This window comes from Pinus tabuliformis, chromosome 9, assembly GCF_031772625.1.
Source record: "Pinus tabuliformis cultivar Carrire ecotype Pingquan chromosome 9, CPIR1, whole genome shotgun sequence".
NCBI classification, from domain to species: Eukaryota; Viridiplantae; Streptophyta; class Pinopsida; order Pinales; family Pinaceae; genus Pinus; species Pinus tabuliformis.
This window is the reverse complement of record NC_142307.1, coordinates 447,140,577-447,156,871: the sequence shown is the minus strand read 5'-3', so window position 1 is coordinate 447,156,871 and position 16,295 is coordinate 447,140,577. Positions and strand designations below refer to the sequence as shown.

Here is a 16,295-nt window from a genome sequence, read left to right as displayed (position 1 = left end):
ATAGAATTTCCAAGCCTTTCTAGTGTAAAAGTGATGGTTATGTTCTGAACTTAGAATACGCGTGTAAACAAAGATAGAAACCCAAATCTAAAGCCCTATGGCCAACATACAAGTATAGACATGAATACTGTTATGTAGATGCAAACCAATTCTTTTAAGCATTTTGTAAAATAGTTTTCATTCAAACACATAACAACTTCAGAGTTATAAATTTTGAGTCATAATTAAGAGAGGATTGTTATTTCCAGGCATTAAGAAAAATTCACAAATGTTTACTCTGCATCTATAGTCATCATCAAAAGAATAAACCAACTTTGTTGTGCATGTACAAGAAAATTCATTCAGAAATTTCATAAAAATTTAAGTCTCTTGTCCAGCCAATTAGGGCCAGTTTGTACTGGTTAGGTACCAGTCTAGTCAGCAGGCTGGTTCAAAACCATGCCCAGTCCAATGGGGCGATTTGACCAGTTCTGATTCTGACAGGACCTACATATGAAAAAGCATTCAAACAATTGCATTGCTTTCTGATGTTGAATAATGAGACCCTAGTGCCTGTTTCTACTCAGACAAACCACTAGAACACTTGCATGATAAAGATAGGATAAACACCCAGGGGGTTCTATAAAAAATTCTCCAGACCTAAAGCTAAATTACTGGCACTTTTCATTGTCTGAGACTGAGAAAGGGAAGCAAAAACACAGACTGAAATTTCAAATTGTAAACAATGAAAAAACATGGAAAGTTTTACTTCCTGAGAAAGGGAAGCAAAAACACAGACTGAAATTTCAAATTGTAAACAATGAAAAAACATGGAAAGTTTTACTTCTACTGTCACTTCAGTGATCAATAAACAGCCTCCTCCGGTCTCTTAAGAAGACCCTCAAGTCTGTCCAAGACTTGTTAGTGATTGTCCTGCCATATCTCTCAACATGGCTCTCAAAGGAAGAGAGTGCAATATTGATATGGAAATATGCATGGGTAATGAAATTTCTTGAAATAAAGATGCACATTCAGCACCCAGAAGCATCGGAACCCACAATGGAAAGCTCACATATAGGGAAGATATTTCCTTGTATGACTGGAACAAAGCATGTTGTACAATATGGACAGGACACATCCTTCTGATTGACCATGGTATATAGGTGTAAAATTTGCTGCACCACCAACAAAAGGATTTCTGAAGTCAAAATCATAATTCAATTTTTTGGCATCCTGCAGCTGCCTTTCGCATGCCTGCAGAACTTCTTGTACCTTTGTTGAATGGTTTGCAGGGGTTCACTTTCCAATAGTCATCAAGCAAAGTTAGCTGTTGTACTAAAGCTCCATCCCTTATAACAAACACCCATGGTATTCAGCAAATCCAACCTCAAATGGAATTTTTGAAGGTTCTTATGACTAAAATAAACTGCAAGCTCTTTCTGTTGAACAGTATCATCCTTAACTTCCTTTCTCTTGCGCTGCAGCTAAAGACCCAGAACACAACTGCAAGCTCACATATAGCACATAGATTTCCCTTTATGATTGGAATAAAGTGTGGTGTACAATGTGGACAGGACACATACTTCTTACCATGGTATAGAGGTGTAAAAGTTGCTCCAAAAACAACAAAAGGATTTCTGAAGTCATAATTCAGTGTTTTTAGCATCCTGCAACTGCCTCCCACATGCCTACAGAACTTGCTGGGCCTTTGTTGCATGGTTTGCAGCGAGCTCATTTGCCAGCAGTTATCAAGCCAAGTTAGTGGCCCTGTGGAGTTCCGTGCAGGGGGGGTGACGGCGTGAACTTGCTACAGCAAGGTGGCTGAGGACTAAAGGAGTAGGCCAAGGCTTTGAAGTCTGCTACAGGAGGACTGAGAAAGCAGACCATGGCCTACAGGATGTAGCTGAAGAACTGCTTGATGGGCAGATTGCTGATTGAGTGTACAGGGGGCATGCCAGGAGGGCTGCCAAGTCACTAGGAGCAGTCCAAGGTGTCCAAGGAGTTGGTTGTTGGAGCTGCTAAAGGAACAACAATTGTTGCATGTTGGGACTTCAGTTTATACAGAGCTAACAGCTGTAAGTATTGTCTCGTATTTAGCATTTTGTGCAGGGATTGTAAAGGGCCATTATCCCTAGTGAATAGAAAAGAAATTATCACTAGTGTTTTATTTCCAACTGGAATGATGATATGGTGAACACTGAAGACCTTGTTGTTGTAGTTAAATGTACTGAAAAACCAAGCTTTTATGTTTTCGAAAACTTGAATTTCCCTAGCAAACACCTATGGTGTTCAGCAAAGCCAACCTCAAATGGACTTTTTGAATGTTGCAATGAGTAAAATAGGCTGCAAGCTCTTGTTGTTCAACAGTATGATCTTTAACTTCCTCTTGACCCCCATTTGAACACCCATAACACATTCTTTAGCAATTCCAATCAATTTCTTCAGCTTCTCAACCTCCTAAATGGAATCTACATCAATAACTGGAATTGCGTGCAAGATTGTAAGAAATAACCTTAATGCTTCACTAAACTTCCCACCTGCTGTGGCTTTGTAAGCTAACTTCCCATCTGTTGTGGCTTTGTAAGCTAGTCTAAGTTTCTCATCTAATTGAAAAAGCTTAAATACCAAAGCTCATGGACCTCTGACATTTGAGCTAGCAGTCTCACTCCAGCCTCCCTCTATTGCTAAGAAGACCACAGTGCAGAAACAAATGTAGGGAGGTATGTATGGCTGCCCATGTAAAGATCCAAAAACAAAGGTTTTAACTTTTAATGGAGTGAAATTCTTAATACCAAGTTGTTGACTTGAGAGCTGCATCGCCATATTAATGTTACTAGCAGCTGCATTCTCACCTGCAAGAAAAGATTTTGTGTATCCATATTTGAATTACTGGCATACGTGGTGATGGCGTAACTAATGACATTATGAGTTGTACCTGCAACATTTGCAGCTTAGACATCTGTAGGGAGCTTCAAATCTTCTACATCCCATCCTACCTCATCGTCATTGTCTCCTCTCACTTCTCTATCACCGACCACTACAACCTCGCCATTTTGTTTTTCAACTCCAGAAGTGTCAAGGTCTTAACCCCTATTGGCTGCAGCTCCTTCATCCTCTTCTTCATGGACTGCACCCCCTGCATTATCCAACCCACCAGAAGTGTCAAGGTCTTAACCCCTATTGGCTGCAGCTCCTTCATCCTCTTCTTCATGGACTGCAACCCCTGCGTTATGCTACCCACCCCCAAAAAGGCCATTGGTAACCCTCAATAACAGCCATTCATGATTGCAACAAATTGATGGAGGTACAATAAGTGATGATTTCTTTCCAGATGGCAGAGTGGGCAGATTGCCACCTAACTATTAAGTACAAGCATATCAGCAATCTCTGTAAGCCCATGAACTGCTGCACTCACATATGGGCATTGTGAAACTGACCCATAACATCATTTTATATTTATGCAACCCCCAACATCTTCAAAAACTTATCAATATTGTCCATGACAAGATACAAAATGAAAGCCTTTCAAAATTCTTTAATCTTTGGTAAGCATATTCAACAATGGCAACATTTCCTTACCAAAGGGCCTCAGTTCCAAGTGTATACCAGTGACCTCAACATCTCTCTGTTTTGCAGAAGCAACATCAATTTGAATAGTTTCACCCTACACTGCTAAGTTAAATCATGCCTTCTCATCTTTGAAAAAGTGAAGAGCCGCTTCTGGGAAGCCCTTCAGATGCAGCTAAGCAATCACTGCCTGTCCACAAATCAGTTCCTAATCATGCTCATAACATTGTCATACTTCCTTTTTATCAGTGCCAGCTTGAATATATACTCATGCATCAATCTGTATGACACGGTTATTTCCAACTCATTCATGCAATTGACAGAATTCTCAGACACCTTCAGTATACATACTTGAACATCAAGTGTTCCAATAAGACCACAGTTTCTGTTTGGAAGACAACAAAGCACAATTGTCACCCCGAGCACCACTCTTAAGTTTTAACACAAATAATCTTATGTAGAGAACAATGTACAAGCTCCTTGCTTCCAATGATGATTGCATGCTTGCTCAGCAAGGCTACATTTTCCATGTCATCTGACTAAATGTATTTAGCAAATGGAGTATGGAGGTCCCCAGATACAATCCTCTGTTGCAAACCAAGGTTGCTATCTTTTCTTCCTGTATTGTGTCACTCTTCTGTCCCAACACTATTTTCTGGCCCAAGAAGAAGGTTTTATGTTCCTGCACAGAAAATTGTATCCACAGTTACTGGACAACTAGACTTCTTGATCACCTTATTTCTGCGATTTTTATCACTTGGTTATGACTCATGTCAGTGACTGCCGATTGATTGCAAGCAAAAAAGGCAGCAGGTCCTCCAAGTCGTTGTCTTTTCTTCTTGCATTGCGTCACTTCTCCCAAGTCCCAACACTATCCTCTGGCCCAAGAATAAGTTCATATCACCCACCATCAACATCCAAACGTATTAGGACAACATCCTCCATGGGGCTAAACAACAATGATCATCATCCTTGATCCAATTCATGGATCCAGCCCTACTTATCTGTATAAGTTGAGAGTATTTTTGAGTTGCAAATTGATGAGCAAACAAAAAATGGTCATTGTTGCAGTATAGGGTGCCCTCATAAACAACAAAAGCAGATCTTTCTTTTTCTAACTTGAAAACAATCATCCCATGGTCATGCCCAACAGCAAGAAGATTCATATGAAGATGTGCTACAAGGATCTAGAAGCAATCATGGTCTCTACGAAATGTTTGGACACCTCTACAATACTTGGATACATCTCAAACTCAGATACTTTTATCTTCTAAATGTTAACAATAATGTCATGGCGTGGATGGAACATCACACGAGACATATAGTTCACATGCCCTCTTAAAAGTTAAAATATCCAACTTCCCAAGCTTGGTACCCGAGAACAAAAAACATACTAACTTTTCACAAATGAATTATCTACAAATTTTTCACGTGCCCTCCTAAAGTATTCAACTTCCCAAGCCTTGATCTCTGAGAACAAAACTAACTTTTCACAAACGAATTATCTACAAACTTTTCACATGCCCTCTTAAATTATCCAACTTGCCAGGCCTTGGTATTCGAGAACAAAACAAACTAACTTTTCACAAATGAATTACATGCAAACTGAGATGCTACTCAATAAAAAGGAGTAACAGAAGAAAAAGATAAAAGAAAAAAAAGTTAATATATCTCTAATGAAATAGATATAACTTCACCAAGCAATTGAATCTGCATGCCATTCAATCTGCTTGGTGACCATCTGCTCCTGACACAATCAATGGCAAGCTGGGATGAAAAGCAGCAGCCCAGTTCACTCCATGGTCATGACATTCCAAAACATATTTGACAACAGCATCACCCTCTCCAAAAATATCTGTGTTCATTTGTGTCAACCTTAATATCATCAGCAGACGGTTTTCCTCCTCGGAGCACAAATATCCCATACACAATCAGTCTGATCCAAGGGGCTTCAAATGAACAAATCTTCCTTAGGATGAAAAGAAACACACATTACACAAAAAATGTTGCCAGTAAGGTCAGATACAAGTTCAAGATTGCCAGTTCCATATCGTTTTTGTTTGTTCATCATTGGCACTGACAATCTAAGGATACTCATTGTGGAACTTAACTCTCCGGATATAGGCAGCGGTGCATATTGTAGTTCCATATATTGATCTTAAAGACATTCCCTGTAACATTAACAAGTAAACTGGAGTTAACAACTTTTCATAATTGTATTTTTGACTGTTATGTCAGATGACTTGCAGTTAATATCATTTACAATCGAAGGCACTACTCTTTAGATGTCCTAAATATACATGCACAATGTCTACATAAGAAGCTACATGGCTGGGAAGCTTCGCTAAACCTACCAATTCTAAAATAACTTTGTTCCTTGGATGGGAGAGGGTGGGATTTTTTCTTGCAGTTCTCCTTTGGCTAAGTGGCTGCACTATGAGAGGCATTTCTAAGCCTGCCAAAATCACGAAGGACTTGTCATCTGGCCCAATCCCCGCCCATTCAGAAGGTTTTAGACTAGGTATACCAGTTTGATTACCTTGAGACCTTTTTCCTTGCGTGTAATTTCTCACCCCACCCTCCATCCGGTAGTGACACTGAGATATTCCTCATAGCTCCAAACAACAATTGACTCTATTCCTCATAGCTCATGAAGAAGAGCTCAAAACAACAATTGATTCACAAACAGGGAAAGATAACATTTTCTTCCCAACCACCCAAGCTAAACCCAATTGACACCACTACAAAACTTGCCACTAGACGTGTGTAATTTCCAAACATTTTACAATACAGAGCAATTAAAGGTAATCTCCTAGTTGATCCATGAAAATTTTGTCAAAATACATGAGGGACTCACACAACACCAATGTGTTCAAGACCCTCCCCATGTCACCAAGGTGTTAGACACCCACCATTCCAAGATATAAAAATGTATCCATTGAAACCCATATCAATCGTCCAAGATTTTCTGGAAAGTAGACTCGACGAGCTTTCCAACGAGCTATCCCACACCCAATTTGGACATCGAGAAGGCACTCAAAAGTTGATTTGAAGTCAGCGCAGAGCGTTTCCTTAAGGCGTTGTGCGTTTGTCCAGGAGAGGCGCTGCACGTTTCCTTCAGGCGCTGCGCACTTGACAAGCAGCGCAATTTTTCACTATTTCTTTGGTTTTTCGCTTTTCACCTATGGAATTTTAATCTTTTCACTAATGTAATGTAAAATCATGATGTAATTAAAGTGTATTTATGTTACCTAGGGTAGATACATTAGATGAAAAGCTTAAATGAGATGAATGAATCAGTTTGCTTCATACTAGGAATGTTTCAGTTTCAGGCTTTCAGCATCCTAGTCTTCAACTGTCTGCTCAACTTTTTGTGCCACTGACTCCTCCTCTCATGGAATTCGACCCCTGAGGCTAGGATTAGTTGTTTGGGGGTCTATATCATGTATTTTCTCAATCAGTGTGTGGGTTGGACTCACTTGGATGCTCAGAGCTTGATTGTACATCATTGTAAGCAGTTTGGCAAGGAGATTAATAAGATTTGCAACTATTTTTATGGGATCTCTGTGGTATGGAGTTTTAGGACAGATTCTTCTTTTGTAATCATTTGTTTATATGCTTTATGTATGCCATCATTCATTTCATTGCTTCTTATTGAATGTTATCAAGTTTGATGGGTAGAATCCATTGTAACAGTGCTCTACCTTGGGAAATCATTCAATATTTCATGTTTTCTACTGTTTGATAAGGATCCATGATTGTCACATGCCCTCCTCAGCTCCTCATCAGTGTTAAACACCTCACACCATTAAGCCTAAAGTGCTAAAGCCTATGCCTACCTCGCCCCATAGAACACCCTACATTAATGACCTAATTTCCCAGACCTAAACTGCCCAGCTCCATCTGATCCAGCAAAACACCAACAAATTCAATCAAAACCTTTCGTGCTACTATACCTAACCTAAAATCCTTTACCTGATCCAGTCATCTTGACTGAGACCTTACGGAGAGAGCCTTCTCCCGGCCTAGTAGGGCTAGCTACTAGGCTAAGCTTGGTTTGTGGTTACCTTAGAATTGCCTCCCTTCAGCCTGAGGTCAATCTAGGTGATAACAGCCATAACTGAATAACCCCATCGTGACGACTGGCCAGGATCGATGGCCTTTTCATATAAAAGCTCAACCCCTTTACCCAGTTACTCTGGCACTCGAATTTGGTCGACATTGCAAATGATCTTCCAGCCTATATACCATAAAAGGGGTTGAATCAGCATACAGAACCAGTACAAACCCTAGACCAAACCCCACATGCAATGTCATGAACGATCCAAACCATTTGCCCCATATTTATGTGGTATTGTAGTGATGCGTTATTATTTCTCCTTAAGATTCTTATTTATAACAAACATTTTGAGGCATTCCCCTCCTTTATGGGGAGAAATTGCTTAATGTGAATTTTATAGATGGCCTTGCTCTCACTACAAAGCTCATTCAGTCGTTTAGTGGAGGGAATGACACAATATCTTGATATCGTCACTACATCAATAGGCATCATGGTTAATCAAGAAAAGATAGAGGCCTTTATTATTTGGGTAGGAAGACTTTCTAGATTGGCTTGTCAATTAGGGGATTATTGTTTCTTAAGAGAACTTAAGGTTGGGTTCCCTCACTTGCCTTGATAGTTCCTCTTCATAGAAACTTGAGGTAAGTGAATTCAAAGAAACTCTTCAAGTTATGATCATTTATGTGTTATTTATGTTGACAATGCATATGTTGGTAATGCAATCAGCGTTGGTAAGGAAAATTCTGTAGCTCTCTCAATAAAGGAAATCATTTTCCTTTTCTACAAGGAAATCCCTTTACTAGTGAGGGAAGGATATTCCTTTCCTCTAACTCAAGGAATCACCTTGCTAGTATAAAATGAAAGTCCTTTTCTTATAGAAGATTAGAGAAGTATAAATCTCAAAAATAATTAAAAATTAATTTGAAGAACGAACTTGAGAATTGGTTGAAACATGTTCTTGAGAGGAGATCCTAGAAAGAAGCAAAGTATAGTTAATCATTAAAAAAGAATGACTTCTGGAGACAAAAATGATAACTACCAGTACTACAAAAAATACTTTTGGGGGGGCCATACGCTGCCTCCAAAAGTGGGAATTAGAAGCGGTTTTAGCATTAGTTGCAGTTTTTTAAACCCTCACTCACCCCACCCCCCGGCGGCCCCTAAAAGCATCACCTCTAAAAGTCAAGCCTTTTAGGAGCGGTTTTTTAAGAGAGATGAATTGCCCCCAAATGTATCACTTTTCAAAGGGGGTTCCAAACTTGAAAAGTGACTTTTGGGTGCAATTTTTTAGACGCCCCCCCCCCCCCCCTCCCTTCAAAGCATCACCTCTAAATGTCAAGCCTTTTAGGGAAGGTATTTGAAGAGATAGCGTTGATGGGTAGCCCAAATGGTTGGTGAAGCCCCCCTGCCAAGTCATTGGCCCTCTATTATGAGGCGTTGGTTCAGTTCTCCTTGGCTTCGCCAGGGTCAAGCCCCAAAAGTTGGGTCAATTAGGTGTGAGGGTCCTTCAGGTGGGCTAGCCTAAGGGCGTTGTGAGGACAAACAAAAAGTTCTTTTAAGAGATATGAACCAGCCCCAAAAAGTGACTTTTAGGGGTGATTGCGATAGCCCTCAAAAGTCATCTTTCAAGGTTGGTTGTAAATCGCCTCCAAAAATTCACTTTTGGGGGCGATTTGAAACCCCCTTGAAAATTGACCTATGGGGGCAATTTAAAACCCCCCTCGTAGCAACCTACAAGGGCGGCTTACAACCCCCCTTGTAGCAACTTATTAGGGTGGTCTAAAACCGCCTTGTAACAATGTTTGGGGATGTTGGGAGCCCCCCTCGTACTAACTTTTGGGGGAGTTAAGAGCCCCCGCCGTGGCAACTTGTGGGGGCATTAGAAGCCCCCCTTATAGTACACTATACATACTTTCAAATTGTTAGATTGTGATAAAGTTCTTTCTCCTCACTCTTTCGTCCCAAGGGAGAAATGCAAGGGGTGGTCAAGGTCGTAGCCAAGGCCAGGGTTGTGGTTGTGGAAGAACTCAAGCTCAACCTCAAACCACCCGAAATCAAGGTCGTAGAAATAACAATGATTTAATCTTGAAAGCAACTCGGCCTTATCTAACTAATGCACACCCACGGGCTCATTATATTATTTCGGGTTGGGACAATGAATTGAAGCAACAAGCAATAGATAATGAACTGGAGCTAAATGAATGGCAGGATCTCATCCCTGACCCCGATACCAAAGGTTGATACATACAAGTCCAGCAGACCCTTTACCTTTTCTGGAAGAAGTGCAGAGACGTGTTCGTAAATGGAGAAATTTGGTAAGAGGATGCAAGAATCCACGGGCAAACGAACCACTAAGAGACATGTATGAGGAAATCAAAAAATTTCTCAATGCACAACCAGGCCGCTGGACTGTCAGGAGAAGGGCCACTAATATTGATAGAGCATCAACAATTAGTGAGGAACCTCAAGGAAGAACAGGGTGAAACAAACTATCGGCGTATCAAGATTTCAACACATACAATGATAGTAGCATTAATACACAGCCTTAACATGAAACTGACGTGAAAATTCACAATGCTAATACACAGCGTTGACACACAGTAATACACAGCATTGATACCACGTACATCGGCTAGTTTTCAACAAATTAATTTTGTAAGATCCCAGCAATGGAACCTGGTTCATGCACGCAGATCCCAACAATGGTTTTGATTTGTTCTGGTTCTTCAACGGATGGTTCTTCAAAGGAGTAGCATTCAAGATGCAAGAGCAACATAGTTCGCTCTTGCGTGGAGGCACCAATGTAGCAACACGCCCTCAAGGCATGCAGCGATTCGGATGGTTTTTAGGTCTGAGGCTGATAGGTCAGAGGTTTCAGACTTATGGCAGATAGAGCACACAGGGGAAGTGAACAGAGAACAGGAGGCCAAAGGGAGTTACAACTATTTTTCGAGCTGCCTCTGATACCATGTCAGACCAGGCAGTAACTCCTCAAAGCAAAAACTGATTCATGTGTTTATTCCATCAGGTAGATCTTCATTATATACATGAGGGAGAGACTGTTTAGTTCATCTCCCAAAGACTGTTCATATTTCCTATTTATCTATTTACATAAATTCACCCAATCACAAGGATTAGGTGTCAACATTCTAGTATCAGAGCTCCTCGTGTGTTTCATGACATGGACTAACTGCCTCTCGAGGATTCGTTAACTCTGGTGATGCGTCTATTTACTAACACTTGGGGGTTTTGGTGTAACGGCAATCGTGATACCAACAAGTGGTATGAGAGCCAAAGGTCTCTAGTTCGAATCACACCCGGCTCGCACTGGGGGGGAGATTGTTGGGCATTAGAGAATCCAGTGCTCCCCGTGTGTTTCATGACATGGACTAACCGCCTCTCGAGGATCCGTTAACTCTGGCAATGCGTCCGTTTACTAACACCTGCGGGTTTTGGTGTAACGGCAATCGTGATCCCAACATAGACACTCAAGTTAATATTGTTATGTGGGAAAACATAAATGGTAAGTTCATTGCACAAGGAGGATACCCCTATATACAAGGTTTGAGAAATAGTCCAGGAAATGTTTAGATAAATGGCTTCTTTGGGGGTTCAAAGTTTTTGGGTTAGAAGCATATTAGTAATGAGCATTGTCATAGCTTTGATGAAGACATGTATAATATACTGTGGTAATGTACTCAGTGGTTGGAAAGATGGCATTTGATGCACATTTTCTCCATGTATTGTTATGAGACTCTCCAAATGAGGGATTTTATGTATAATTACAAAACCACTAACCAAAAATATAGTTTAGTGGATATGTAAGACCCGGTTTTATCGTTTGATTCTATACACAACACACTTGTTTTGTCCCTTGGTTAAGGATGCATACATCTGTGTGGAAGATCTTGCTAGCTCTCACAAAGTTTGGTTCTTTTTCACTATTCCAATAAAATATAAATACTACCATAACTACCTAAAGTTGGGCTGATATATTACTTATTCCTAATAGTATTAACTATACTTTTAGAAAACATTTTAAACAATCATTATCTTCGCAAATCTTGAAAACATAGAACCCAAAAAGCTCAAAAATATCATCAAGACACTGTTCAACAAACCACTAAAGTAGTGACATAGGTTATTGACAATCTATATCAAGCTCATAAATTACTATCAAGGAATTTATATGTAAGACAAACACCTCGTCTCAATGTAGAGGATCTCCTGTTATTTAATTTTATCATATTGAAGCATTTGTAATTTTAAAGTTTATTGATATTTATTCTCTAGTTAGATGACCTCATTTGATTTTTTTCTTGTGTTTTTTACAAATCATTAAGCTTGAAACCTTTTATTTAATGCAAAATTCTAATACATATACATTTCTCAGAGTGAGAGAGAGAGAGAGAGATTTTTAGTGATTTGCATTTATTTCTATTCTAAGTCACAACATTACCCATAATTTGGGGGAATGGGAAGAATATGTTTTAGATGGGTGAATTCTCTAATCTATGAAGTGGAGTTCTTGTTTTCTTTCTATGCAGTTACTACATTGATATACTTACATTTTGGAATGACCATACTAATGAAAATTATTCTTCATTTTATGGGTTATATCTAGCCTTCCCATTTACATTTGTTTGAGCTTGTAAAATTTGTGATTTGTGCCAATTTCTCCATTGTTCACATCAATGTCAGTCTCCTGTGGAATTCTATTAGGTTTTACAAGGTGAGATTAATACACTTGTTTTCTTTATTTTTAAATAGGTATCCCACTCCTTTGTAGGAAATAAATAAATACCCTCACTTTCTCACCTTTTATATTCATTTCTATGTAAATAAACAGTTTAGCTATTGTGAGAGTTACTAAGAATTGTTGGAATTTGTTTAGATGCAGGAACCTAATACATACTAAAAATATCGCATCCCATAAAAGCATTGAAAGTATGGAAAATTGTAGGAACATATAAAATTTCAAAGTGCAAAATGTGATGCAAATTCTTGAAATTTCCTATTGAACATACATTAATTTGGTTATGCCTTTTGGCGTGATGTTTTTAGGGACACATTTCAACATGGATTCTATGCATAGACTATGCGGCGGTAATAAATTGTAGATCATCCCAAATGAATATGGTTTCATTGCTCAACTGAATGAAGGACATCATCTTAAGAAATGTCCTACTGAATTTCAAGTGTAGAAGGTCTTGCAGGGCATCAACCCCAGTAAGTTCAACTTCACCAAAGTAGGGCGGAAAGAGACACTTCGTGCCTTTGACAGTCCAAATGTGTTTTCCATAAATTTAATTAGAAATAATGATTATGACAACACCTTTTCATGGAGTGTTTGGGGTTTTTTATTGTTCATTGATGCACTTCTAATGTTATTATTTTCTATACTGCACGTGAGTCCAATTGAATAGGGGCATGTGGTAACTGTGCCTAGAGTATTGGAATGCTTTCCCCAATGTATTTACCATGATAGCTTATCGTTAACATTGTATTTGCTTTTCGAGGCTGGCAATCCAATTTTTCGTCTTGGTTACAATAGCCTCGAATCTTTTGCAAGTATAAACCATCTACACTTCCACTTAAGTGCCCTATTTTACTTGCAACATGTGACTCTTTACTCATTGAAACTGTTTTGGTGAAACGTTTGAACATAAATAAAACTTTAAATAGTTCATCGTTTTAATTTTTTTATTCAATAACTTATTTTGAACTATAGAGATATGATTACAACTGTGATGTCCTAAAATTGTACATTTGACGTGATGAATCAATCTGGAATGATTATTATCTTAACGTTCTTTCCCGCACCCACAAAAGGAGTACCATGGAAGTCTAAGAAGGTGGGGACAATATCTTGGAGCTTCTTGACTATCCTGTGAGCGGCCTGGTTTCTAAAGGGGGTAACACTTTGGAGGATCTCTCTGATGTTGTTGGTAGTGCTTGCATTTGTATTCAATGTAACAACATACCATACAATGATCTCATTGCAAATTGCTACAAAACAATGTTTTTCGTTTCCTCAAGTATATCGTAATAGCATATTACCAATATTTGTTCCTCCCTCATGTAGTAGTGTAGTTTGCATTGATGGTTGTGTTGATACTTGTTTCTTTTTATAAAGTATAGAATCCCTTTTTATATTACTAAATATCTTCAAATTGTTTATGTAACTAGCATTATGCAAAAAAACAAGATTTGGGAGAAGTGGACCAAGAGATATTAGATACTCAAGTTAATCCTTCTATGTGGAAAAACATGAATGCATTTAAAAACTTAAATGGTAAGTTGATTGCAAAAAGAGGATACCCCTATATACAAGGTTTCGGAAATAGTTGCTGAAATATTTAAATAAATGGCTTCTTTGGGGGTTCGATGTTTTTGGCTTAGAAGCATATCAGTAATGAACATTGTCGTACCTTTGATGAAGACATGTATAATATACCTTTGTGGTACTATACTCAGTGGTTAGAAAGATGACATTCGATACACATTTGCTCCATGTATTGTTATGAGACTCTCCAAATGCGGGCTTTTATGTAAAATTATAAGGCCACTAAGGATATGTATCATTTTTATGATTTTTTTCGATTTGGATAACTAATTTGTAACTATGATGAGATATGATATACAAATATGATATCTCAAAACTACTTGCAAATTAAGGCATGATGAACCAATCGTGGAAAACTTATTACCTTAACATTCCTTTTCCCATAAAAAAAGCACCCAAAAAGAGAGTATCATTGAAGTCTGAGAAAGGTTGGGTGATAGTATAGTAAAATTAATTAAAAAACAAAAAAAATTAGGTATGTGTGGAGGGTAAGGAAAACACAAAAACAACCTTGGATAAGAAATCTAGTTAAGAAATTGGATAAAAAACCTAGTGAAGAAATTAGCATGAGGGCTTTTAGAATAAATTAAATTTGAATTGGCCCGCACTTCTTTTCATTCCCGGCAACAAGGATTCCATCATCGTGCAAGTTGAAATCAGATTCTAAATTTCAAGAGTCAAAGATTAACACGCAAAATAAAATACTGGGGATTCATGTAACAGATTTGAGAGATGGGGTGATTGTGAAAAACAAGTGTCACGCACGAGTACATGTTGACCGTAACGGAGAGTGATAAAGTCGGGTTTCGCTTTGACACGATTTCGGGTTGAGTTGCGCTGAATTCCTTCGACCGATTGTAAACCCTCCATGCCATTCCGGTGTGTTGTCTATAAGTAAGATCCATCCATCGCACTACAATTGCAAAACGCAATTCGCAATTCCTTTTTCTATTAGCGATTCCGTTATACATTCTGCAAGTAGAGTTAGAATTCATCATTTTATTTTCACTTTTGTATCAACAAGATGGCCATGGCCATGAAATCCAAGAAGACGGAAATGGCGCGGTTGTGCTGGATATCAATAGTAGCAATGCTGTTGTTCACTTCGACGATTCTGGTGACACACGCTGGAGCTGAAGATGAAGCTGCTGCCGCTAAGTCTAACGAAGAAGTAGGTTCTGGAAGATTGGCAGAAGGGTCGACAAAGGCTGCACCTGGGTGCCACAAGCCGGGCTACCCTGTACCCCCTCATTCTCACTGCCCTCCATCTCCACCTCCCCATGCCCATCGCCTTCGTCCTATCCCGCATGCTTAATCTCCCTGGTCTCATATTTTGTGTTATTAAATCTCACCAGGAGCACATGCACATCACTAATGTGGTCTGCTTGCTTTCACCTTAGGTTCTCATCACCTCCTAGCAAGTAAATAAATAAATGCCATTCATGTAATGTAATCATTTGGCAAAACATTTCTCTTATCTCGATCTCAATTAAATTCTGTGAAATTTGTTGGTATAAGTTTTAAAATAATGGTTACAGCTAGTTATTTATGCATGATGATATGAATGTCTCTTTCATCCGAATAGTATTTGAACACATTTATATTATTAGTGGTGATAAACACAATACTATTACATATTATAAAGCTTTATTAAACTTCAAAATAGTATTTTTTTTAATTTAATTAATATTTTATTTTTCTTTTTATATTGATACTCTTTAAATTAACCTATCAAAAATTCATTTCGGCCTAAAGGATTGTAAGATTATTTTATGGAAAAATTGTGAAATCATCTACTAATTCTTAGGATATAAATAGTGTTTACAACTTTCTAAATGATTTGTTCTCATCATGATGTGATAACGGATGCCTTCAAGGATCAAATATAAAGACATGGTTTGAGATCAAGGCATGTCAATTAATGATTAAAAATTTAACATATCTCATAATTTTTTTCTGTAATAGATTGAATATCCATCCAAATGATACAAAATGAAACTTAATTTCAACATTTAATTTTGGTCCATTAATATTTCTAAAACTTGTGTATTAAAAAATTATATATATATATATATATATATATATATATATATATATATATATATATATATATATATATATATATATTTCTTAACCCTTTCATATATCATTAAAAAATATACATGGCATGCATGTAAATTTAGTTATGTATCAACTCTAATATATGAACTAAATGATTCATAGTATTGCATGTTCATCCTTAAATATTTTCATTCTTTTTTTGTTTCTCATTGTAATTTTTTTAGAAGAAATGACATGTGCTTCGAATGAAACAAGGAACTCATAATTATGATTTGGACTACT

The 16,295-nt window shown here is 38.1% G+C and overlaps 1 protein-coding gene and 3 pseudogenes across 1 annotated transcript; 2 read left to right on the top strand and 2 right to left on the bottom strand.

The window, feature by feature from the left end:
• Positions 1–304: 304 nt before the first annotated feature.
• On the bottom strand, positions 305–3,190 carry LOC149149098 (coatomer subunit alpha-3 pseudogene; annotated as a pseudogene).
• LOC149149097 (coatomer subunit alpha-2 pseudogene) lies at positions 305–6,131 on the bottom strand (annotated as a pseudogene).
• A 3,777-nt stretch (positions 6,132–9,908) lies between these two features.
• LOC149149096 (GDP-L-galactose phosphorylase 1-like) lies at positions 9,909–14,746 on the top strand (annotated as a pseudogene).
• Positions 14,747–15,009: 263 nt separating this feature from the next.
• LOC149149095 (uncharacterized) lies at positions 15,010–15,267 on the top strand. The gene has a single exon (XM_089441613.1). It carries the CDS (start codon positions 15,010–15,012, stop codon positions 15,265–15,267), a length of 258 nt encoding a protein of 85 aa, XP_089297739.1.
• Positions 15,268–16,295: the final 1,028 nt, after the last annotated feature.

Coding starts and splice junctions, on each gene's coding strand:
- LOC149149095 (XM_089441613.1), top strand. CDS start 15,010: ATGGCGCGGTTGTGCTGGATATCAATAGTAGCAATGCTGTTGTTCACT.